At 36.9% G+C, this 26,201-nt stretch overlaps 1 protein-coding gene across 1 annotated transcript; it reads left to right on the top strand.

Moving 5' to 3' along the window:
• The first annotated feature begins 13,738 nt into the window (after positions 1-13,738).
• Positions 13,739-24,620, top strand: LOC105436437 (stromelysin-3-like). The gene is made up of 8 exons (XM_030992467.1): positions 13,739-14,505; positions 16,023-16,099; positions 20,097-20,383; positions 21,096-21,320; positions 21,827-22,072; positions 22,843-22,956; positions 23,621-23,785; positions 24,198-24,620. The coding sequence occupies exons 1-8, from the start codon at positions 14,062-14,064 to the stop codon at positions 24,590-24,592; spliced, it is 1,953 nt and encodes a 650-aa protein (XP_030848327.1). The 5' UTR covers positions 13,739-14,061; the 3' UTR covers positions 24,593-24,620.
• The last annotated feature ends 1,581 nt before the right edge of the window (positions 24,621-26,201 follow it).

Here is a 26,201-nt window from a genome sequence, read left to right on the forward strand (position 1 = left end):
TGACTCATGACGTCATCATAATGGCCTCCGAACTCAAAATTTCAATTTTCATATTATGACGTCAGCAGATTTTTGGAAAATTGATTGTATCTCTGTAAATATTGATCAATTTTCTTTCAAATTTTGATATGTTCTACCTGAGAATATTCTCTACAAATGCAGTTGTCACAAGATTTCATTTTGACAAAGGTATCATGGCGTTTTTTGCGATTAAAGGAGGCATGTCAATTTTTCACATTTTGCGTGTATTTTCTATGGGACATGACTTTTTCTCAAAACTTGATTCTACATTCTCGTCTTTCGCGAGCAATATCTCCGTCGTTTTATCTTTGTTTATGCTGAGCTTTGAGTATGTTGTAGCTGAGAAAATAAGCTATCGTAAGTGTGTCCTTTATTTTTCGATCAGATGCCGGGATCATGCTCATATTTCACTTACAAAGTGGGATTTGATAATTCCATTTTCCGTTTACGTGTAATCTCTATGGGAAATGTTTTGGTATATCGGTAACGCACTTGACTTCCGACCTCAAGGTCCCTGGTTCGAGTCCGGGCGTCTCCAACAATTTTTTTTCTTCACTTTTTTTTCTTTTTGACCTTTCACTGTACCATCTCCTTTGAATATTAAAACACGTACAATCGCAAATAATGTAATAAACAACCATATTTACTTTATTATTACCCTATTATCACTAGATCCATTACTTATGGCGTGTAATCCTTATGGGAGATGACTTTTTCTCAAATCTGGATTCTACATTCTTGTCTTTTGCGAGCAATATCGCCGTTATTTCGGCTTGGTTTTTGTTGATTTTTGAGTATGTTGTAGCTGAGACTATACGCTATCTAAATGTTCTCTAATTTTGTTCAGTCTGATGTCATCGTGGTCTGTTGATGATAATCATCAACATCATCATCATCATCATCATCATCGTCATCACCATTACTATCAAGATCATCATCATCATGATCATCATGATGATCATCATTGTTTACATGTATATATAACTTCTCCCTTTCTCAATATAGTAAATATTATAATCTCTCATAAGACTTGAAGACAGACCACCTAATTCGTCTCCATGACGAATTAAATTTCTAGTTATTAAATATTTTTCTTATTTCTAACCACTTTTTTGTTAGCAAGATAACTTGAAAATGGCTCAATCAAATGCCTTGAAATTTGGCACACATATGTAAAGGCATATGTACAAAGCACAATAACGTTTTCAACATTGTCCTTCACTGATGACGTCATCTAGGCGCCATTTTGTAAAATTTTACGAAAATCAACTCATGATCATATCTTCATAACCAAAAGCTATTTCTCATTCATATTTATCATGATCGAGGTCAATATCCGTCCGGTCAATTTCAGGTCAAATAACGCGCGCGTGCGCGTACGTCCGCGCGTCAATGCGCGCGCAAAATTTTGAAATGCTCAAAATCGTCTCAAATTAATTTTGCATACGTTTCAGGCCATTATAAGCATTTTAAAAAATTGCGCGAGAGCACTTATGCGCGCGCGTTTTCGCGCGTACTGGTATTTTCCAACATAGAATCGCCAAACTTTCTCTGTCATCATATTTGGAACATTATTTCAAGCACTTTGATACCTTGTTCATCTTTTTCTGACCATTAATAACGGAATGAGCGTCCGTTTAAGATAATTTCCGTGCGTGCGAGCTCGTGTAATACATAGCATATATGGGCAAAAACACGTCTATACAAAATCCATTGTAGCTCTTTAGGATGCAAGGTGACCCCAATTTGTTTTCATATTTTAAAAGAGTATGATTCGGAAATATTGTTTCATGTCTCATTTGACCCTCAATTAACTCATGACGTCATCATAATGGCCTCCGAACTCAAAATTTCAATTTGCATATTATGACGTCAGCATATTTATGGAAAATTGATTGTATCTCTGTAAATATTGATCAATTTTCTTCCAAATTTTAATATGTTCTAGCTGAGACAAATTTCTACAAATGCAGTTGGTACTATTCTTCATTTTGACAAAGGTATCATGGCGTATTTTTGCGATTAAAGGAGGCATGTCAATTTTTTACATTTTGCGTGTATTCTCTATGGGACATGTCTTTTTCTCAAAACTCGATTCTACATTCCCGTCTTTCGCGGGCAACATCTACGTCATTTTAGCTTCATTTACGCTGAACTTTGAGTATGATGTAGCTGAGACAATTAGCTATCTCAAATGTGCCCTTCATTTTGTCTAAAATGTTAGCTGGACCAGCCCACCTATACTTGTACCAAACAAGTATTACAAATCTAGTTTATTTTTCTTAATTCTACCCACTTTTTTGTTAACAAGATATCTTGAAAATGGTTTAATCAAATGCTTTGATATTTGGCACACATATGAATAGGCATATGGACAAAACACAGTAAGGTTTTCAACCTTCACCTTGACTGATGACGTCATCTAGGCGCCATTTTGTGAAATTTTCTGAAAATAAACTCATGATCATATCTTCATAACCAAAAGGTATTTCTCATTCATATTTATTATGATCAAGGTCGATATCAGTCCAGTCAATTTCAGGTCAAAAAACGCGCGCGTGCGCGTACGTCCGCGCGTCAATGCGCGCGCAAAATTTTTAAATGCTTAAAATCGTCTCAAATTTATTTTGCATACGTTTAAGGTCATTTTAAGCATTTTATAAAAAATCGCGCGTACGAGCATGCGCGCGCGTTTTCGCGCGTAACACCATTAAAAAACATAGAATCGCCATTTTTTTTTCTTTCATGATATTTCTCATATTTTTTCAAGGAATTTGATTCCATGTTTATCTCTTTATGACCATTATTAACAAGATGAGCGTAAATTCAAGATAAATGTCAGTGCGCGCGAGGTCTTTTAATACATAGCATATATGGGCAAAAACATGCCTATACAAAATCCGTTATAGCTCTTTGGAATGCACCAGGATCCTCAATTTTTTTTCATATTAAGATAGAGTATGAGTCGGAAATATGATTCCATGTCTCATTTGGCCATTAAGTGTATCGTGACATCATCACAATGGCCTTGGAATTCAAAATACGAATTTGCATATTATGACGTCAGCATATTTATGTAAAATTGATTGTATCTCTGTAAATATTGATCAATTTTCTTCAAAATTTCGATATGTTGTAGCTAAGACAATTCTCTACAAGCGCAGTAATAACCATTTTTCATTTTGATGACGTCATCATAGTGAAAATTTTGATTAAAGGCCTCATGTCAAAAACTTCATAATTTGCGTGTTATGCCTATAGAAGGTGAATTTAGTTCACGTTATGAATCTACATGATATTGTCTTTTAAGAATTTGTAAGCAGTATGTCGCTTATTTTTGCCCTATTTTGTCTCAAATGTTAGTTGACCAGCCCACCTATACTTGTTCCAAACAAGTATTATATGTCTAGTTTATTTATCAGGTGGGCTGTATAACGTACAGACCACCTTATAATTTCGTTAGAATTGCCTTTATTTATTTATTTATTTATTATTTATTTTTCTTATTTCTAACCACTTTTTTGTTGGCAGGATAACTTGAAAATGGCTCAATCAAAAGCCTTGAAATTTAGCACACATATGTATAGGCATATGTACAAAGCACAATAACGTTTTCAACATTAAACATTACTGATGACGTCATCTAGGCGCCATTTTGTAAAATTTTACGAAAATCAACTTATGATCATATCTTCATAACCAAAAGTTATTTCTCATTCATATTTATCATGATCAAGGTCAATATCCGTCCGGTCAATTTCAGGTCAAAGAACGCGCGCGTGCGCGTACGTCCGCGCATCAATGCGCGCGCAAAATTTTAAAATGCTCAAAATCGTCTCAAAATCATTTTGCATACGTTTGAGGCCATTTTAAGCATTTTATAAAAAATCGCGCACACGCACATGCGCGCGCGTTTTCGCGCGTAAAACTATTACACAACATAGAATCGCCATTTTTTTTTCTTCATAATATTCTACATATTTTTACAAACAAATAGATGCCATGGTTGTTTCTTTATGACTATTAAAAACGGAATGATCGACCGTTAAACAAAATTTCCGTGCGCGCGAGCTCTTGTAATACATAGCATATATGGGCAAAAACATGCCTATACAAAATACATTGTAGCTCTTTAGAATGCAAGGTGACGCCAATTTTTTTCATATTTTAATAGAGTATGATTCGGAGATATTTGTTCATGTCTCATTTGATCCTCAATTAACTCATGACGTCATCATAATGGCCTCCGAACTCAAAATTCCAATTTGCATATTATGACGTCAGCATATTTATAGAAAATTGATTGTATCTCTGTAAATATTGATCGATTTTCTTCCAAATTTTGATACGTTCTAGCTGAGACAATTTTCTACAGATGCAGTTCTAATTATTCTTTATTTTGACAAAGGCATCATGGCGTATTTTTGCGATTAAAGGAGGCATGTCAATTTTTCACATTTAGCGTGTATTCTCTATGGGACATGACTTTTTTTCAAAACTTGATTCTACATTCCCGTCTTTCGCGAGCAATATCTACGTCGTTTTAGCTTCATTTACGCTGAACTCCGAATATGTTGTAGCTGAGACAAAAAGCTATTTCAAATGTACCCTTTATTTTGTCTCAATTTTTTGTTGGATCAGCCCACCTATACTTGTTCCAAACAAGTATTACAAATCTAGTTTATTTTTCTTAATTCTACCCACTTTTTTGTTAACAAGATATCTTGAAAATGGTTCAATCAAATGCTTTGATATTTGGCACACATATGTATAGGCATATGGACAAAATACAGTAAGGTTTTCAACCTTGACCTTGACTGATGACGTCATCTAGGCGCCATTTTGTGAAATTTTCTGAAAATAAACTCATGATCATATCTTCATAACCAAAAGGTATTTCTCATTCATATTTATTATGATCAAGGTCATTATCAGTCCAGTCAATTTCAGGTCAAATAACGCGCGCGTGCGCGTACATCCGCGCGTCAATGAGCGCGCAAAATTTAAAAATGCTCAAAATCGTCTCAAAATCATTTTGCATACGTTTTAGGCAATTCTAAGCATTTCATACAAAATCGCGCGCGCGAGCATGCGCGCGCATTTTCGCGCGTAAAACTATTACACAACATAGAATTGCCATTTTTTTCTTTCATAATAATTCACATATTTTAACAAACAAATTGATACCATGTTTGTCTCTTTATGACTATTAATAACGGAATGATCGACCGTTTAACATAAATTTCCGTACGCGCGAGCTCTTGTAATACATTGCATATATGGGCAAAAACATGCCTCTACAAAACCCATTGTAACTCTTTAGGATACATGGTGATCCAATTTTTGTTTTCATATTTTGTTAGAGTATGAATCGGAGATATGATTTGACCCTCAATTAACTCATGACGTCATCATAATGGGCTCCGAACTCATAATTTCAATTTGGTTATTATGACGTCAGCATATTTTTGGAAAATCAATTGTATCTCTGTAAATATTGATCGATTTTCTTCTAAATTTTGATATGTTTTAGCTGAGACGATTGTCTACAAATGCAATACCCACAATTTTACATTTTGACGAAGGCATCATGGCGTATATTTGCGATTAAAGGAGGCATGTCATTTTTTCACATTTTGCGTGTATTCTCTATGGGACATGATATTTCTCAAAAAATGGATTCTACATTCCCGTCTTTCGCGAGCAATATCTCCGTCGTTTTAGCTTCGTTTACGCTGAACTTCGAATATGTTGTAGCTGAGACAATAAGCTATCTCAAATGTACCCTTTATTTTGTCTTAAATTTTAGTTGGACCAGCCCACCTATACTTGTTCCAAACAAGTATTACAAATCTAGTTATTATTATTATTACTATTATCATCATTATTATTATTATTATTATTATTACTATCGCTACTACTGCTACTACTACTACTACAACTACTACTACTATACTACTACTACTACTACTACTACTACTACGACTTACTAATAATACTACTACGAATTCTACTAAGCAGTGAGTGGAATTCAAGTAGACTAATACGTCAACGATAATGTGTTAGGATTTGAACGATGAATTGTAAATATGAAAATGTAAGTTGCAAACATAAACACAGACTATGCACAATAAAAACCAATGTGAAAGTATTATGTTATGTAAGGATAGATGTTTAGGTGTTAGGATTTGAACATTGAATTGTAAATATGAACATGTAAGTTGCGAACATAAGCACAGACTATGCACAATAAAAACCAATGTGAAAGCATTATGTTATGTAAGGGTGGATGTTTAGGTTAGAATTAAATAGTAGAATTAGAAGTTAATTGGTAGAATTATATAATGCAAATCAAGTCAGCGTAAATATATTACCATTATTAGCATGGGATTTCTAGCACATATCAAAAGTAAATAATGGCAAATAGAATTACTAAGCAGTGGAATTCAAGTTGATTTAAATGTCAACGATAGTGTGTTAGGATTTGAACGATGAATTGTAAATATGGAAAGGTAAGTTGCGAACATGAACACATAATTTGCACAATAAAACCAATGTGAAAGTATTGTCTAATGTAAAGGTGGATGTTTAGGTTAGAAATTAAATAGTGAATTCGGTATACATGTCGTGGTGGTGGTGGTGGTGGTGGTTATTTTACCTGACTGCTAAGAAAGCGTAAAGTTAATTGGTAGAATTGTATAATGTAAATCAAGTCAGCATAAATATGTTACCATATGAGCATGGGATTTCTAGCACATATTAAAAGTGAATAATGGCAAATAGAATTAACAAGCAGTGGAATTCAAGTTAATTGATATGTCAACAATAATGTGTTAGGATTTGAATGATGAATTGTAAATATGAACATGTAAGTGACGAACGTAAGCACAGGCTATACACATTCAAAACCAATGTGAAAGAATTATGTTATGTACATGTAAGCGTGGATGTTTAGGTAAGAAATTAAATAGTAGAATTAGAAGTTAATTGGTAGAATTATATAATACAAATCAAGTCAGCATAAATATATTACCATATGAGCATATGTAAACATGAAAGAAGTATAAACAATAAAGAATGCAAGCGCAAAAAAGACTTACTTGTTTTGTGTAAACTCGTCAATTTGCACTTTGAACGTTTCTTAATAAATGTTATCCATCCAATTATTAAAGCAGTTTGGATTTTGACACATTGAGCTAACATATTTTATCAAGACAGGGCCCTGTGTTATGAAGAGTTAATTTAAAGATGTTTAATTTGATATTGTATACGTTGAAAATTAAAGACACCGCGTCATCCCACGTCATTTGAAGACCTCCATCCATTCATAATATACCTGCATTCAACCTAACCTGACTTTTTGTTATAAAAGATTGTCCCAAACCAAACCGATATGCTGGTTTGAGCCCTTAATTAAATCTAAAACAGTAATACCCAGACACAAACTTTCGGCATTAGTGAGCACTTATTTATTTATTTTTTTATTTATTTATTTTTTGCTCCCGAAAATGTGATCTGGATCACTGTACTTGCTACCAGCCGATAATGGCATGATCATTAAATTAGGACGCCCGGCGAAAGCTGGGCTAGTGAGCATAATTATGAGTTTGTGGATAACGCCATCTTCGACGGCTCGAATCAAGTGTGTAGGGAATTCTGGACCACTTTGAGCCCTAAATTCAATGTAAAACACTAAAGTTAGAGTATAGAACAAGATTTCAGTTTCAAAATGGTATAAGTCATTACGTAGTTGTAATGTCATACGATAGTTTTAAAATGCCTTCGAATTTAGGAACGCATTTTTGCCCTTATCGAATGTATTGTGCGGATAAGTCCTCCGATATGCCGGTTTGAGCCTCAACTTAAATCTGACACATTAAGATCTAGACAAAAAAAATCGGCACGTGACACATGTTTAGTTCATTATCTAGTTCTAATGTAATTTGATAGCTTTAACAAAATTCAAATCTACATTCGTACTCTTGTTGCCGTTACGGTCACACAAGTCGTGCAAAAAAATCCTTTGTTTAATACAAAGGTACATTTTTATAGGGGTTATTATATTCAGAGTATAAATGCTTGTGCTCCTCAAGTTAGGGAGCCTAACGAAATGACACACAATTTTTGTTGAATTAGGCCGATATTAAGGTCAATATTTCCATTTAATGAAAATCCCCCCATTAATGTTAAAAACGATTTCTTTGTTCCCCTTTTTCAAAATTATCCCATTCGTCATACATCAATCCCCACTGTTAAATGAAGGAGGCTTACATAGCCATATAGGCATAAACATGCTTATACAATGTAGGTTATATATTAAAATGGTAAAATTATAGTCTTGTTACTTTCTTTCCTTTTACCCATTCACCACCACCCCTTTTCCTTTCATCCACAAACGCACCCGCCCACACCCTTTTCTCACAAACATCCTTTCTAACTGAAGAGAAGTTCAGAACAAATTTCTTGACAATTTCTCTTTTCATACTTTTCTGGGTCGGGGGTGAGGGGGGGGGGGGGGTGCATTATGCATATGACCTGTTAAAAGAGGTGATTTTGAGAGGGCAAAGGCCAAAGATCGAAATAAACAAACTATCGACCAATGAAAATAAACATCCTTCGATGAATTACTCATGAAATATTTTTCAATGATATACGTTTTTCTTTCGATCTCTTTATAAATGAAATAAAATGAATAAAACAAATCCAGATTCCACAGTTTACACAGTCCAATGTCTCTTTTGAAAGTTATGTCGGGTGTAATTAATATCCCATTCTAATGTTCTGACTGATGCGAGAGCATTTTCCAGGGTATATCATTTTGTGAATCCCACCATGGACCTATTACGAATGGACATTCATCGTTTTCTTAATGAATTCATTGTGATTGTCTCCGTCAATGTCGTCTCAATAACATTCCCTACATGTTTCGTCACTTTGATCTCATCATGGTCGCCGCCAAAAAGCCGGGACAGAATCAAGATAGTGATTTTACACATGTTGATCTACATGCGCAGAAGATAATAACTCGCCTAAATCATGGAAAATCGATGTGCAGTTCTGGCTTATAATCGTAAATTGTTGTTCTGTGTACTGTGCATGTATTTTATTTTGAAAAACATGTTGATATAACCAGATAGAGGTTATTTTTGGATTTTTGGGGTTGTGATTTAAAATCCCGTTACCCCCTATTTCCTCATAATATTCCAGAGTTAGAAAGCACAGGGCTTATAAAGATCATGGCCTTTCAGCTGTTTTATAAGGTCATGGGTGTGTGCGAAAGTGTGTGAATCAGTAATAATACATTTCATATCACTAAAATCATCTGCTTTTCAACTTTGCTGCTCCCCATTAGGGATGCTTTCATTTAAGACACACTCTTACAGAGCACACCCTCTAAACAAAACCCAAGAGAGGGAAACTGCTCCTTTGTCAATGACCGAAAATTCTTACGCAGTCGTTATTGTTAAAACAGCTGAATGTTCTCATTAAGATGCACATAATCAGAAGGCGGCGACTATCAGTGGATCAAAGAAAGAATCACGTTGAATGTCCATCCGTAATAGGTCCATGATCCCACCGACCATCACAGCTAGAGCATTTTCACCGAAAATAATATGATTTCGAAATTTCATTGCTGCTCCTGCTTTGCTCAGCTCAGCGAAGGCTACATATTTTTAGGCCTAGGATTTTTTTTTTAATCCATTACTTTGTCTTTAAAAAAAAAAATCCTCATTAGCAATTGACTGGCCATTTTGACCAATATCGATGGTCATACTAGCTTACAGCTGCAACCCCACTTCCAGCACATGTAAAACACTAAAGCAAAAGGCAACCGTCATGGGCCCCCAATATATAAGTTGTGCTTCACAGCGGTCCAAAGCCATTCGCGATTCCAATAAAAAAAAAGGTTTGTAATGATTGGCTTTAAATAAAGTTCAATAGCAAATCAGTTGGTGAGAAAACTCTTTTATTGTCATTCTCAAACCTCCTATTCAGAATCACTTTTTAATCTTTTTAATCATAGAGATGTGGAAACGCACGCTATAGTATGTTGATGGTAATGTGTATATAAGCTTCACGTCCTGGATAACATATGCTGATTAAGGTATCGCCAAATAATATACCAGCTACATGGAAAATGTACCATGTAACAAGAAAGAAAAAACAATAAACCGAAAAACAAATTCGGAATTTTCCTTGACATAATAAATTAGAACATCGCAATAATTACAACGAAAGAAACAAATAGGTTTTTAGTTGTAATTTGAATGTTTCTGTCGATGACAGTTGACGTAATTTTAGAGGGAGCTTATTCCACAGTTTTGGACCCATGGCTGAGAAAGCCCGTTCCCCCAAGCATGTTTTATTCTGGGTGTATTAAGTAATAGTGTGTCTGATGAGGAGCGAAGATTTCGTGTGGGGTTGTATTTTGAAACAGAGTTGCTCAGGTATTAAACGACTTTAATTGCCAGTAGCTTCATTTCGCTGGCTAAGTCGCTTAATATGCTAATTAACACTGACCCCTCATCAAACTCTCAGGTCAAGTTTATGACACAGGTGACACACACCCATCACTGCTTAGTATCAGATATCGGAGGAGGCACTATAATTGTCTCTACTAGCTTCCTGGAGTTGTCGAATCTTGCGCAGTGACCAATTGAAGGAAACTTTAATGACTTTTAAGATAGAGTTGAGTTCTGGTCATGCGGATTGTCAGGTGAGGGAGACAGGCTTGATATTATGTGGAAAGGTTGATGCCGGGTGGCCTACTTTGGAATCATACAAATGATCACAAATCCTTGCTGGAAATTACGTACAGCAAAAACCGCTGTGCAAAGATGAGAATATATTAGACTAAAAATAAACACGTGGCATCAAACACAAGTGGTCTATGACTATAGTAACTTCTACAGTTATATTGTTCCGAGTGCTGGCAGCATTTCAAGAGCAGCTAGTCCTGATCGGGGAACACTTCTACTTTGATAGTCTTCTAATTGACAAACAATGAATGAGAAATCTCACAAATTCTTGCTCACCTTATCAGAACTCAACCTTCTCTTTGATACAGCACGTTCATCAGGGACGAGATGAAAGAACACATAATAGCTCTGGTATTTTGATATTTGCTGTTGATTTCGTTTATTACATCGACACAAGTGTGTTATATTTATTATAACATCATGCAGTTTATAAGCCTTCTGCAACGAGGAGGAAGTAGGTGATATGCTCTCTTACAAAACTGTAACATTCTATAATACTTTGGACTGAATCTTATTTTAGATGTTGGGTAGTACAATAACTGAACCTCCAATACTAGTAAACAGATAACTTTTCCGTCGCATGAAGATCAGGGAGATTCTATTAAGTGCGAAGAGAAAGAAAATGAGAAGAAAGTTGTACATTCAATAATTGTCATTCACTCTGTAGACAGCGTTGGTTTTTAATTTAAACACAATAAGTTATTATCAATTGACAGACTGAGCTGTAGACAAGTGAACAATGAATCTCCATGCAAACATGAAGCAGAATCACTATATATATATATATCTCTACTCTCGTGACAATGGCCATTGTTAATATACGCATGACCTCTGACCTCGAGGAAATCTGCTGCATTTAATTGATATCATGGATTAGTGGTTACACTTTGAAGGTATTCATTTCCACTTCCGTTAGGAAATTGCCATAGCAACGAATTTAAAAACTTTGCGTAGTAATTTAAAAAATGGTTCATGTGATATTTTAGACTTGTACTGAATTGTTAAAGATATACCTTTATCATATGCGAAGAAGATAAGCATAATGCCTTCAGGTCAATTCAGTTGTTATTCATTCTAAAGTTTTACATTATTGTGAGCAAATCAAATATCCTTGTTGATTGACATTGGACAAATAAATACATTGAACGTTAAAAGACATGTAAACATTGCTTTATATGCGAAGAATTTCAAGGGTAAAACACATGGTACATTATCTGAATTTATACAAAATAAGAAAATAAAATGACAATCATTAAAAGCTCTTTGATGATTGACAGGTTGATTAGCAAGTAATAATATGATGATTTCGGCACGAGAGAAAAGTAGGGTAACACAAAGGTGCTGGGTATTGAACTGGACATATATCATAATTTTCCCTTGTTTGTAGTAGTAAAAAAACAGAGTGTGATTATTTTTATGGCCACGGTTTGTTTCACAATGTCGTACTTTGTGTAAACTATAAGTGAAACACTGTGACTTTACAATTTCAAACAATTACAAATAATCAAAGTTCTACTTTGTTTCCTCGACATGGAGAGCCTCCCCTCCCTCCACCTGTTTCCCACCTTCATCTGTCTTGTCTTGTTGTTAACATCCTCTTTAGTTTCCTCTCAACTCATCCTTTCCTCACTCATCCTCCTCTCTCACTCTTTCTCTTCACATATCTCCATCTTAGTTTCTCTTTTCTTCCCTCTTTCCGCGCCACTATTCTTATAGTATATCTTTACATATCAATTAAGTCTTGCTGAAACTCTGCCCTCGCCCCCTCCTACCCCTCACCTCTTTCCTATTGCGAGGCATTATTAAAATCAATGACTTATTTCATATTTACATTTCCCTCCTCCCCTTTACCCCCCCCCCCCTTTTTTTTCCTCGCTCTCTCTCTCTCTCTCTCTCTCTCTCTTACACACTCTCTCTCTCTCCCTTTCTTTCTCTTTTCCTTTCATTCTCTCTGTCTCCTTCCCATGCACATCTTCTTCATTTGTCATTATGGTCATCGTCATATTCTTCATTATTTCAGGTGTATACGGTCAGAAGGTCGATCCCTATATTGTCGACAGGGTCAGAATAACGGAATCAAAAGAAAGAACGTTTTGTGTATGTATTCAGCTACCCTGAAATGGATGCGGGCTTCCCTTTAAAAACAAACCTTGTCATCCAAACAAAATATAACCTGATGATTTCTCTTCAGTGTTGTCACGTCACGGTTTATCCATGTGAAAAACCGGCTTCATATTCTTCTCATGCAATGTTACTATAATAATGGTGTATTTTGTTAACCTTGAATGGTGCATACATGTTAAGTGAGATTTCTTTTACCATACGTATGTTTTATTGACCAATTAATAAGCAAACCTAGAAAGTGCTCTTTTGACAATAGAAAGAGAAAAGAAAGACATTGAAGAAGAAAGGTGAGAAAAGGGGGCAAGATGAAGAAGATTGTAGCAAGACAGGAAGCAATTAAGATACAAAGGGGAGAACATCAATAGTAGTGGAGAAATGAATAGAAAAAGATAAAAGAGAGAGATAGAGAGAGAGAGAGAGAATTAAACAACGAAATAGAAAGAGAGATAAAAGGGGGAGGGAGAGAGGGTTGGAAGCCTGTTGATCGAAAATAGAACGTAAAACAAATAAAAACTGGAACCTAAAACAAAAACAGTTCTTTCTTGATCATCTATTCATATTAACGCTGATTGGGGGAGGGGGTGCGGGGAGTACTTCTCTAATGTTTAGACATCACTGTGTGTCGTAAGAACTGAAGACACTTTAACTAAGATTAATCTTCTTCCCCCCCCCCCCCCGCTCCTAATGATGGATGGGACGTCCCTGCAGTTGTATACAATATACTTCTCGGTGATGAAGGATGGAAGAGCGATCTTGTATTCCTTGCTTTGTGACATATCTCAAACAGAACGATGAATAATCTAGGATCAAAATAAGCGAACTATCTCAAGGTGGGGTCGGTCACACAACTTGGCGGAGGCCATGTAATAGTAATTACTATCACCTTACATATACCAAGGTTGATCTATTTTCACGTATTATCTTCTATCTTTCTGTCGAATCTCCGCACGAATTTGCAAGGAAACTACTCATTTAACGCGAGCTCACTCAGTTTTGCTCTTTCCGATGCACCCGTGGTGTGTGTAAAGTTTGGCTGTGGGACCAGAGCGCTTTATTTTTCTGTCATCCAAAGCGAGCTAATTCGTTGGAATAGGTATAGAAGGATTCATCGACAAAAATAAAACTTATGTGGAGACTTGCAGTGAAAAGGAAATAGATGTTTTGGGAAATGGGCGGTCTTGTGAAAGTTTTGAAGACAGTCAGCACATTTTGCGCTTTATTATTGTTAACGCCTCCGATCTATGCAGCTAGCGTCCTGGTACAGAGCCTAACAAGCACCCATGTCGTGCATAGTCATTCCTCCCAGGTCGTTTCGAGAACCACCGGGAATGTAGTCGGAAACGCAACGCGACAAGATGGGCAGGGAGGTGCCGTCGTTTCGGGAACGAGCGTACACACCCATGAAGTATCTGTATCGAGAACGTCGGTTGGAACTAGCGGGAATGTGGAGATACATACTTCGGGAACAACCGGGAATGTCGAAAATACTGTCAGCGCATCATTTCGCTATGAATTGATTGATTTATCGGGAATAATACGAGGTGCTAGCAAACCCGGTCGGAAGTTTTACAGAGCCGTCGGAAGGAAAATTTCACATATGGTAAGAAAGTTTCAATTAAAAAAAAGACTCTTATTCCCAGCGCACACGACACGATCCTCCTGGATTTGATGTTCGAAGAAATTGCTATTACATTTGATATGGCAATATAAACAAAAATCATCTTTCCGATTTAGTATCTAAATGAAGATAAGAAGACCATAATTTTAGAGCATTTCAGCTTCCTACTAAGAATTAAAGCCGAATCGGCTTCACATTGTGTAGGCGTCACTACGATTTTGAGCTTTAGCTTTTCTTTCTACAAAGAAATCTGAATTCCCTTGAAATTCAGATTCTATTCGTTTGTTCGTGTCTCCTTAGATCAAGATAATTATGTAAAGTTCCTTAATTTAAAAGTAAATTAAATCAAATTAAGTTCTTCCATCGCCCGATTGCTGCAATGGCCGTTTCATTAACAAGGGCCAGGTCTTCATCTGTGCAACCAGATTCTATTAAGCATATATGACTATTCAGATCCTCGATCATTAAAGCCCCACTGTACTATTCATAGCTACTTGCGCCCTCTGTATAGCAAACAATGCCTAATTGGTGCCTGTTGGTCACCCATGATCCCCCTTTTCTTTTTTTAATTGAGAGCTGATTTAATGAGGTAACCACCTGTCAGTGACCTTACAGGGAGGTTTCATCCCCCGGCCAAAGTAGTACAGACGAGTTTTAAGATTTTAAACGTTTGAATACTCATATCAAATGCTATTGCAAATTCTTCCGAAATCGGATCGTAAATATCTCCATCTATCTGTCTATCTATCTATCCCTCTATCTGTCTATCTATCTATCCATCTATCTGTCTGTCTATCTATCCCTCTATCTATCTACCCCTCTATCTGTCTATCTATCTATCCCTCTATCTGTATATCTTTATATCCATCTATCTGTCTATGTATCTATCCCTCTATATATCCATCTATCTGCCTATGTATCTATCCATCTATCTGTCTTTCTATCTATCCCTCTATCTGTCTATCTATCTATCCCTCTATCTGTCTCTCTCTCTATATATATATATATATATATATACATCTATCTATCTATCTATTTGTATATGTCTGTATGTCTGTCTGTCTTTCTGTCAGTCAACATCTCTAGCTCTCTCTCAACATCAACCTACCTCCCTACCTTAATTTTTCAACCAATCAAACTACTACATACATCAATGTATTAATGTGTTTGTTTCAACAGTCCTGTTACAAACTCTCTCATCCATTTTTCAATCTGATCCGTCATCTCACAGACATATTTCATTATGTTCATTAAGATGAAATCATTTGTTAATATAGGTGAGATCTGATATGAGAATGTATTGGCATGTATACTGCAATCTAATGTTTGTTGAAAACATGAAATCAATTTTGTTCTGCTTGAATACGTTTTTTCTTCTTCAACTAACCATTTAGTGTATGGCAATCATTGTCAAGGCCACCTTAACCATTCTAAAAAGACGGGTGGGGGGTCATATTTTATAAGGTATAACTTATTCTTTTTAATGTTTTATTTGAAAGGCTTTTCTTGAGAAGTACGGTTACCTCATACCAAACGGAGTGAAACATACCTGGAGAGCTGAAAGGAATGCACTTACGTGAGTAAAACAACCAAGTAGAAACATATCTGGAAATAGAAGTAGAAGTTTTTTTAAAGGCGAAGAAGAGAAGAATACAGATCAGAAGAAAAGGAAGAAGAAGAAGAAAACGAAGAAGAAGAGAAGAAGGAGAAGAGGAAGAGAAGGAAGAAGGTGGAGGAGGAGAAGAAGGAGAAGAAGAAGGAGACTAGAAATTAAAAAGAAATTGGGACAAGAGATAACCAAAGTATTAGAGGCTGAGGTTTGCAGCTGCATGACTTTAATTTGGACTTATCAAATGGAAACAAAGTAACATACTTTTGCACAAACATTGATCAGAACTATGATAACAAAATTATGCCAATAGTTAGATCAACAAATTAAGATGGGTTGAACAAATACATTTCCGATTCAATATTTTACATATTGCAAATCTTGAAACATCCGTTTTGAAGGTTATTTGAAGGTTATGGTATGGCTACTGTGCTAGTTATATGGATGCATAAGACCGTGTAATTTCAATTATGTCCTTTGCGTGCTTCCTAAACTATGAAACATCATTCAGGTAAATTTTGTTAATAGCAGCCACTATCAGGCTGAGGCTATATGTGAATCATGGTTAATCATGATCTTGTATTATCAGTTAGTTCCTGCTTCAGCTAGCTCACCGCCCATCTACGTGAGGGTTGTACTTTCAAGCAAGGTGAAATGTTTGATAGTGGCAGTAAATGGGGAAGAGGAGGGGTTCCTGAACCCCCCCCCCCCCTTCCACCACCACACCACCTACCACCACAGATTTTCTAAGTAGAACATTAACGATAATAACGGTTTTTAACTCACTAATTACTCACCAAGAGATATTTGCAAGCCAATTATCATATACTTTTGACAACTTTTCGAAACGGATATTCTTCTCGATCTTGTTTTGATTTAATGACAAAATATTTTATTGACTCACATTCTAGTGCATATTGTAGATTCACATCAAGAGACGGTTTGGAATGTATGCCGCACATTAAAAGGAGTCACATCACATTATAGAACGTAAATTTGCAGTCTTGTGCTAGAGTTAAAAAAGAAATATTTTCAAATATATTCAAACATTGCTGAAATATTTTGGTTGCTCACGAATGGGCCTCTGCTATAAGAACTTCTACTGCTGCACGCTGGCTGATACGAGTGATAACGTAACCATACTTTCAAAATCAGACCTATAGAGGCCATTTATCTTTCCATTTTTAAAAAAAATTGTGTTGTTGACGATAGCAAGTTTTGGTATGGGGTCATGAATTTGGTTCAAATGAACATATTGGAAGCATATGCGACCCTACAATATTCAGTGCTAGTTGTCGCGGTTGAAATCAAGTCTAAAGTTATGTAAATAATAATCTCTTTATGTTGTATAGCTCCCTCTCTAGGTCAAGATATTAATTAAGCTGTAAAACAATGTTTCTCGACTAAAATCGACCGATTAGCAATTCCTGTTCGAAAATTAGATATCACAGCTACATATTCTGAGATTTCCATGGTCGCAGCTACCATTGTACGGCCGTAGGCGCTATTTGAAATTTATCACCGGTAAATTTTTATATTCAATTTTTCTCGAAAGCAAAAGTGTTTTACGGGGGCTGAATTTTCTAGTGCTTATAATACATCCACAGGGGCATCCAAATATATCATAATTGTAAAGAATCACTATCCACCCAATTTTCAACATTTCCCAAAACTTTGTATTACCTTTTTTAACGAGTCTAAAAAGGGACCACCGTCCTTGTACCCTTTCCATCAAGAGCCTCACTACCCAGGAAACGTGATTTCGTTGCTGAAATAATTATATAGAAAGCTATAGCAGGCCTATAAGCTCTACTCCTTAACAATTAATAGGATCCAGATACACCATGAACGACTGACTTGTGAATGCTTGAAAGCCATGATCATGAGCTTCCACCGGGGCGTTGTGACTTCTTATTTTCTCCCTTTACAATCAGGATAATATAAAAACTGGGGAGGAACGTCAATAAAGAGAAGTTTCTCCATATTTGTATGAGTATGTATTCATTGATGGTAGTCATGCTAACAAGCTTTGCTTACTTTATCAACCGTCCTGTTTGATGTTTGCGATTAGTTACAACCAGCCCTACTTTATTCTACATTATATCTTTTGCCATGTGTAAAATTTGCAATTTTTTGTTGTTATATATTTGTACAAATGCAAAAGAAAAAGAAAATCAAACAGAAATAAATAAATCAAATCAAATCAAATTTGAACCACAGGCAGCAGCTCTCCTTTGCTTCTCCGGAATTCGAAATTTGAAACCCCCATTATTAGCTATACCACAGATCACCCCCTCCCCCTCCCAATATTCCGCACAAAACCTAAAGCCACCACGGACTCTTTATTCATTCATTGACAAACAAGCGGATCGCTCTTAAAATTCAACCAATTGGGTTTATTAGGGTTTTGTAGCTCATAAAATATCTACCCGGTCGTCACGTGATGTTGCAGAGAGGTGCTACATGTTATCGTTAGTTATGAATTAGTCCGTCGTAAAGAAGGAGAACTGGGTAACGGAGACAGGAAATTTTATAAGTATACATCTGTCAATAGAAATAAAGCCTCTAACACGATATTATGAAAAAAAGTGAAGGGTTCAAAGGGGCGGTAATATTTTCATCGAAAACACAATTTTATTATTACTATTATAGTATTTCAAACATCATTATCAATAGTTCCTTTAGGATAAAGTTGTCCCAAACTCTTTTTTTTTTGGTAATAGATTGATTATGCAATTGAAGAATTATATTAATCAGTTTACATTTCGAAGAAACGAAATATTGACAGTTGACGGAACACTAAATTCTCACTTCAACCGTGGTTCGTCACTGAAATAAACTACATGGATCACATGTTCTCTGTTGCCCCCTTCCCCTCCCCTATTTCTTCCTTACGGCCCGGATACGCCACTGATTACATCATCAAAATGAACTTGGTTCCAGATACCCAATCACATTATCATGGTTCGAAACCAAACTCCAAGATAACTTGTTTCTATCAAATAAGCAGATAATAACGAAACAAATTGGGGAAATTGAGCAGTGATATCTACATTTGGCTTGTGCATTTTATCGGTTATAAGGCTTTATTGACCTCCAGGAAATGTTCTCATCTTTCTGCCAGTTGGCTGCAACGATTCATTTGCTCGCTCGTATTTTCAATCATTGATTGATTCATTGGAGCTCTCCTTGTCATGAGTTGTCTCGATCTGTTCTATGCTACCAATTCACTTTTCTTCTCTTCATATCTTTCTTTCTGGACCTCATAAAAAGAGCAGAGCCATTAGATTATAATGGCTCTAAATAGAGTGATCCAGCCGTATTCATTTTGAATAATTATGTCTATGTATTTGAAATAAAAACAAAACAAAACAAAACAAACCGAACAAAACCAAACCAAACCATTTATTGACCTTTTTTAACACTGGTTGATGGTTATTTTGGGATTCCAGTCTTCAAAATTAAAGAATCATGAATACAAATTCAACCCTTTCTTGCTGACATAAATGAGTGGTATTTTGTATTATTTGTTTAATTTGTATAAAGCACTTTTACCTTACATCGTGATCTTTTTGTGGTGACGTCAATATATTACCCATAACTAGGTCATTATTAGGTCTAATATGATTATTAAAATGAGTTTATCTAATTTGTGTTTTGTGTTTGGGATTATTAGATACAAAGATTGACATGTTTCCAATTTGGCCGCAAGTTTCTTCCTTTTATCTTGGCCAGTATATCACGCAAATGTGCGATGAAAACCGGGGAAAAGTTGCAACCTTGTACAAAGCTAGCTTTTTCTTTCAATGTATTTATTAGATACGTCATAAAACTTTGAAGTACTTAAGGTATGCCGGGGGGCATCTTCATGTACTCACTTGGCCTATGGATCTAGATCCGTCACTTAATTAATACGAATATGATATATATCTTTACAAAGTTTTTTGTTTGAATTTGTTTTTAGTACTTTCCAGAGGTTTGCCGGTATCAACCAAACGGGTGAAATGGATGACACTACCCAGATGATCATGGACTCTAGCAGATGCGGGGTGGAAGACATGCTAGGGTCATCGCGCATGGGCAGTATGAATAAACTTCAGACCAATGGCACAAGCAAGTTCATCCAGGTCATCGAAAACGTCGTGAACGAAGCGGCGGGTGATGTGGGCGAGAGTACTACTACCGATCATCAAGTCGGTGTGAAGAGGTGGAGCTCGTTTAGACATCGATCGCCGAGATATAGCATCCAAGGTAATGTTAATAACTTTTTTTTTAAATCGAATACCCCTACTTATAACAATAATGATAAATATGATGGAGGGTTCTAGTATAGCGCTCATGTCTGAAAGACGCGACACTTCTGTTGCTCCACAATTGACGCTCCACAATTATCAAGAACTTTAGCCTTGATCTCACAAAGGCCCAAGTCCATGCATATCCTCTTCTTCTTCTTTCTGACAAACTGATTGTCCTTCTGTTTTGTATGGTTTTCATAACTGATTATTGCCTCTCTCTCTTCCCCCTGTCAACTATGGTCTGAGTGGAAACAGAGCAACATTGGTTATCACTCCAAGACCTTCAGCTCTGATCTCAAGCAGACGCAGGTCCATGCCCTCCCATACTCTTCTTCTTTGTGATATACTTCTCCTCCTTTTGTTATGTTGTAGGCATCCTCATCATCATCATCATCATCATCATCTCATCACCATCATCATGTCATCACCATCATCATCATCACCATCGTATATATCATCATCATCATAATCACTAGTTTATTCCATATTCAGTGTTTTCCACCCTAGTAAGGTCCCGAATGGAAAAAAGACTAACATTCCCATCACTTTCAGAACTTCAACCTTGATCTCACAGAAGCCTATAGATCCATGCCCTGCTCTTCTATGTTTTCTACTACATTTCCTTTCTGTCATCGTATAATCCTCTTTTTGTTGGTCTCCCTCGCTAGGTTCCGAATGGAAAAAGGTAAACATCACTTACCACTTCAAGAACTTCAGCCCTGATCTCACTGAGGCCCAGATCCGTGATGCAGTGAGTCGAGCCTTCCAACTCTGGGCTGATGTGACCACGCTGACCTTCAGAGAAACATCGGATCCCAAAGCCGCCGACATCGTCATCCGGTTCGCTACCGGAGTCCATGGCGACGGCGCTTTTGCTGCTTTCGATGGGCCAGGTAAGATTTGGATTACAAAGATGATTTAAAAGATGAAATGATTGTGTTGGATTGTTAGTCTACGGTGATCGTTGAAATTACATCGTCATTTTTGGCACGCTATTGTGGAAACGTTAATCTATTTAATTAACTGTAATGCGATACATCTCAACTGCAAAATGCACTAGAATAATAAATATAGTCATCACATAATTTGAAAGAGATCCATTATCCATTATCCGTTGACTGGTGTTGAACCTTTAGCTGTCCAGCACCTCAGAAAATCTATGTAATTCAGTTATCATTCAGCTTTTTCCACATAATTGCGCTTATCGCAACATTGAAACCCGATGTAAAGAATAAATCCCTCTGAGAGGAAAAAATCCAACCCACATTATCCAATCTAGAACTTGAGGTTGCCGAACAAAATTTAGTGATATAGAGCCAGATAACTACTGACAGTTTTGGCGTGCACTAGACGGTATCATAGAAATTTGAAAACATTTTTTAAATACTTTTTTCAACAGGTGGTACTCTCGCGCACGCTTTCTTCCCTGAGAACGGCGATCTCCATTTCGACGATGACGAGACATTCAGCGTAGGTAGCGAACAGGATACTGATCTCTTCATCGTAGCAGCTCATGAGATCGGACACAGCCTCGGGTTGGAGCACTCCAGTGACATGGGGGCTTTGATGTACCCCTGGTATCTGGGATACCAGCATGATTATGCCCTCTCCCAGGATGATATAGATGGTATTCAACAGATCTATGGTATGTATTACATAAGGAGTTTTAAAGAATCTCCTTGGTTGTATGTAGTGTGTCCATGCCTTGAGCCATAATGCATGGCCGTCCAGAGGATTTTGTTATGTTGGGGACCGGGGTAAAATGCAATCAATTATTGAAAATGTATTGCATTTTCTTTGTTTGTTTTTATTTATGGAAACTGCCCCCTACCCTAGCCCCCGCTGCGTACAGTCATGGTTCAGTGACAAAGCAATGGCCTCGTAACTGTGAGGCCCCAGGATCAAAACGGTATCGATGTGCTATATTAGTGCCCTTTTATGGGGCATTAATCCTCATTACCGTCATTTATGGCTTAAGGGCGTAGGTCCCTAGTTAATAAGCATAGTAGCATACACAAGCTTTAGCAGTCACGCAAAACACACATTGTCAAATTATCATACAATAAAATTAGAGAATGTATACTATTATCTAGTCTAGATCTATTATATTTAAATTATTTTTAAACTAATTCCATAAATTGGGGTAAAACAAAAATATTCCAACTTTATGAGCGACAGCGTATTTTCGACTAAGGACGACGCGACCGCAGCATTCACGTGCATGCAACATATGCGAAACCGAAGCGTGAGGAGAACTGTTTCGCCAACGCTAGCGCGCACTGACCCACTCTAGCGCGCGCTGACCCAGTTAATCAAGTCCTTTCGTTTACGTGCAGTTGTCCAAAAGAAGACGTAGATGGCGTTAAACAGTATGTGCCATGACACACTCCCTTTAATCTTTTTCTTCCCATTCAGGCAAGCCCGCTCTGAAGCGCAAGGAGATGGAAATGGGTGCTGCCCCTACCAACCCCCCTAATCCCAATCTCCCTGATGCTTGTAACTCAACGTGGGATGCCGCTACTTACTACTGTAAGTAGGACAAGATTCATCAAAAACGTATAATATCACAACTTTATATTCTATCACCTCATAAAACAAAGGAATTTGAAATGCCATTTTGTAGGGTGTAGTGTCTTAAAGACGGCCCAGTTTGATCATGATCATACATTGTCAAAAGAGGCTTCTAAATTTAAGGAAAGGCGAAGTCGAATCAAATCCTCTATTTTCTAATTGTTTAGGGTTAGGATAATAGGGCTAAGTATAATGTTAGGTCAAGGGATGAAGTCAGGAATTCGGTTAGGACATTACAGCGGAGCAATATTATTGTCGCAAGGTGAAGTGTCGGGCAACCGCCTTGGGTTGGAAGTGGGAGGGGGGATTTGGGACCTTTACGTAAATGGTAATAATGGTGGCTTCTTAAATAGCGCACATGTCCGTTACACTGTGACACTCCTGGCGCTCCAACATTATCACCCCGGTCATATATGGCGGCCAAATAAGTAGCGCTCAGGAACATCGGGTATCCATTAAAACCTGGGTGGAGAGAAGCAAAAGCGGATTAGTGCCTAAGGACGATGGTGCCATAGGCTGGGATTCGAATCCTCAACTCTTAGTTTGAGAGTTTAGTAAATGAACCACTGACACAAGCTATGACCAGATACTTTGATTGTTGTTTTTTCCCCTTACGTCACAGCTGTAGACGATGTAGTGTATGCTTTCAAGGGACGATACCTATGGGCGATCGGCGATAATAGGATACTGCCTGGCTACCCAAAGAAAACTAGACTCGTATTCAAAGGAGCGCCCTCTCTCGTTCATGCCGTACTCTCCATCGGCAATCGACTCTACATGTTTAGAGGTTGGTAAAATTAAATTACTAATTCTAATAAAATGGTGATGATGTTGATGAAAATGATAATGAAAATATGTTGATATAAATATGTCTGACACAGAAAACGAATATAAGTAAACGGGACTTTACGGGAGTTATGATAGCGATGGATTTTTTGTATAGAAATCTCGTAATAATGTTGAATATTAGTTTAGCACTGAGAAAATATCAAACTATGTGCTCTGGCAGAAATGCTTTCTTCGTATTGAAGTTGGATGAATTTAACGTTTTACATGATTTTATTGAGTCTGGGAGTGCATTCAATAAATATGGACCATGATATCTTATTGATTTATGCAGGATCAATACAATAAATAGACTAATTGGTATATTAACTCATGAATTAATAAATTCTCCCACTCTCCATTATCACGAATAGGTCGCAAGATGTGGCGGTTCGTGGACAGGCAGCTCGACGAAGGATTCCCGCGACGTGTTCCCGCGGGACTACCATCGGGTCCCAACGCAGGTTTCCGATGGGGCGGGAACGGTAAACTCTACCTCTTCAAAGGATTCCGATTCTACGAGTTTGATGAGCAGACACTCAGTGTGGGTCCTCCCCAGACTATCCGGCGACAGTGGCCTGATGTACCCGTTAAAATAGACGCGGCATTTCAATGGAAGAATGGCCGGACGTATTTCTTCAAGGGAGACGACTTTTGGCGGTACAACGATTCCAAGATGAAATTGGCTGGCGGATACCCGGTTTCTAAGGCCAAGTATTGGTTAGGATGTGACAACCAATCAATAGGGACTTTTATAATTGCACGTTGACAGCCTTGACTGCAACGTGTGACGTCATTTTAAGGCACTGCGCATGCGTCACGTCGTCTCAGTCGGCGATCGAGAATGCGCCAACCTTGATTTTCCTAAATCTAGTACGGTACTAGTATATGCTGCGTGCGCATAAAATATACAGTTCCTCAGGTAGACAAAGGAACATCCCTTCCCTGCTACTATGTAAAAATGTGTAGAATAGGTGTCACATGCATGTTCACCTGTTCTACACATTTTTACATAATAGCAGTGAAGGAATGTTCTACCACGTAGCAATAGGCCATTTTCGTAAAGTAACCAAATTTAGTGCACAGGTCTTTGTGAAGTGCCTCAATACAAACTATTTCATTCACCTGATAGGAATAATAGTATTTCAATAGACAGAATCCTAACTGCATACATTATAGTTGTTGCCAGCTAGGTTGGACAAGCGTTATGGTTTGACCTACCTAGCAACACTTAATATATGCAGTTGCATTCTGACTATTGAAATACTATTATTCCTATCAGGTGAATTAAATAATTTGTATTGAGGCACTTCACAAAGACCTATGCATTAAATTTGGTTACATAACGAAAATGGCCTATCGTTGAGAGTAGAATGAGGAACTGTATATTTTGTCCTCTTTCTTTGTCTGTCTTGTTCATATAGTGTTACTTCCTACATGCATGTATATCGTTGAGTGCAATCTAAAAGATTTCTAATTGTAGTCAACATGGGCAGTTGAGTACGTTGACACGCATGGTCAGTTGGCGTTCGTCGTGTTCTCGTCCACTCATTCTAAAAGTCCCTAATATGAATGCCCCCAAAACAGGGATCTTCAAAGTGTAGATCTTTAACAAATTACCTATACTTTTAAATATAATGCCATAATCTAGACTGCAACGAGAGCTGTTAGTTGACAGTTAAACTATTGATCTCAATACAAAATCTTTACCTCAGAAAGTTTCAGCTGCTCAGCTTTTTAAACGATGAGATCAAAATGTTTAACTTCCAAATATATCACCGATGCAGATGAAGTTTTATGATTGTAGAATGAATATTTGTTTATTTAAAATACACAATTTGAAATCAATGAAATGACTGATTTTTCGTATTTTGTTGCTTAAAATGTCTGTTCTGGGTATTCTGAAATAAACATGGAGATAGGAGTAAGCAGATTATGTGATATTATACATCCGCTCATCAGTCAAATAAATTTGTCTTGTAAAACTGTTATTTCTTTGTTTGAGTGACGTATTCAGCGCTTGTTCTATAATTAGCGCAATAATCGAAATGATTTGGATCAGTGTTGATAGTAATAAATGAGAAGAAGGCGGCATGAGCAGTCAGAGCACATAGCCTATATGTCAGGAGTAAGAATCGAAGCACAAATGAGAAGACTGTGTATAAAATCTTACATTAAAAAAATAATCAGTTTGTGTTTCCGAATATTTTAATTCGGGATATACAGAGGTTTCATTAATGAGTATAACCAGGTATAACCGACACCATAATACGTTGAATGTTTTGAAATTACTATCAAAGGAAATGAATAAAATTGACGGAGAGAAAGAGAGAGAGAGAGATTTGCTTTTTCCTTCCATAACGGAAATTTGAGTCAAA

Source organism: Strongylocentrotus purpuratus, unplaced genomic scaffold (genome assembly GCF_000002235.5).
Source record: "Strongylocentrotus purpuratus isolate Spur 01 unplaced genomic scaffold, Spur_5.0 spur5_scaffold_2, whole genome shotgun sequence".
Lineage (NCBI taxonomy): Eukaryota > Metazoa > Echinodermata > Echinoidea > Camarodonta > Strongylocentrotidae > Strongylocentrotus > Strongylocentrotus purpuratus.

What these genes read in the sequence shown, in the direction of transcription:
- LOC105436437 (XM_030992467.1), top strand. Translation starts at nt 14,062, where the DNA reads ATGTTTTGGGAAATGGGCGGTCTTGTGAAAGTTTTGAAGACAGTCAGC. An exon ending in TGGTATTCAACAGATCTATG is followed by an intron (nt 22,073 to 22,842) that starts GTATGTATTACA and finishes CTTCCCATTCAG; the next exon opens with GCAAGCCCGCTCTGAAGCGC. An exon ending in GGATGCCGCTACTTACTACT is followed by an intron (nt 22,957 to 23,620) that starts GTAAGTAGGACA and finishes CTTACGTCACAG; the next exon opens with CTGTAGACGATGTAGTGTAT.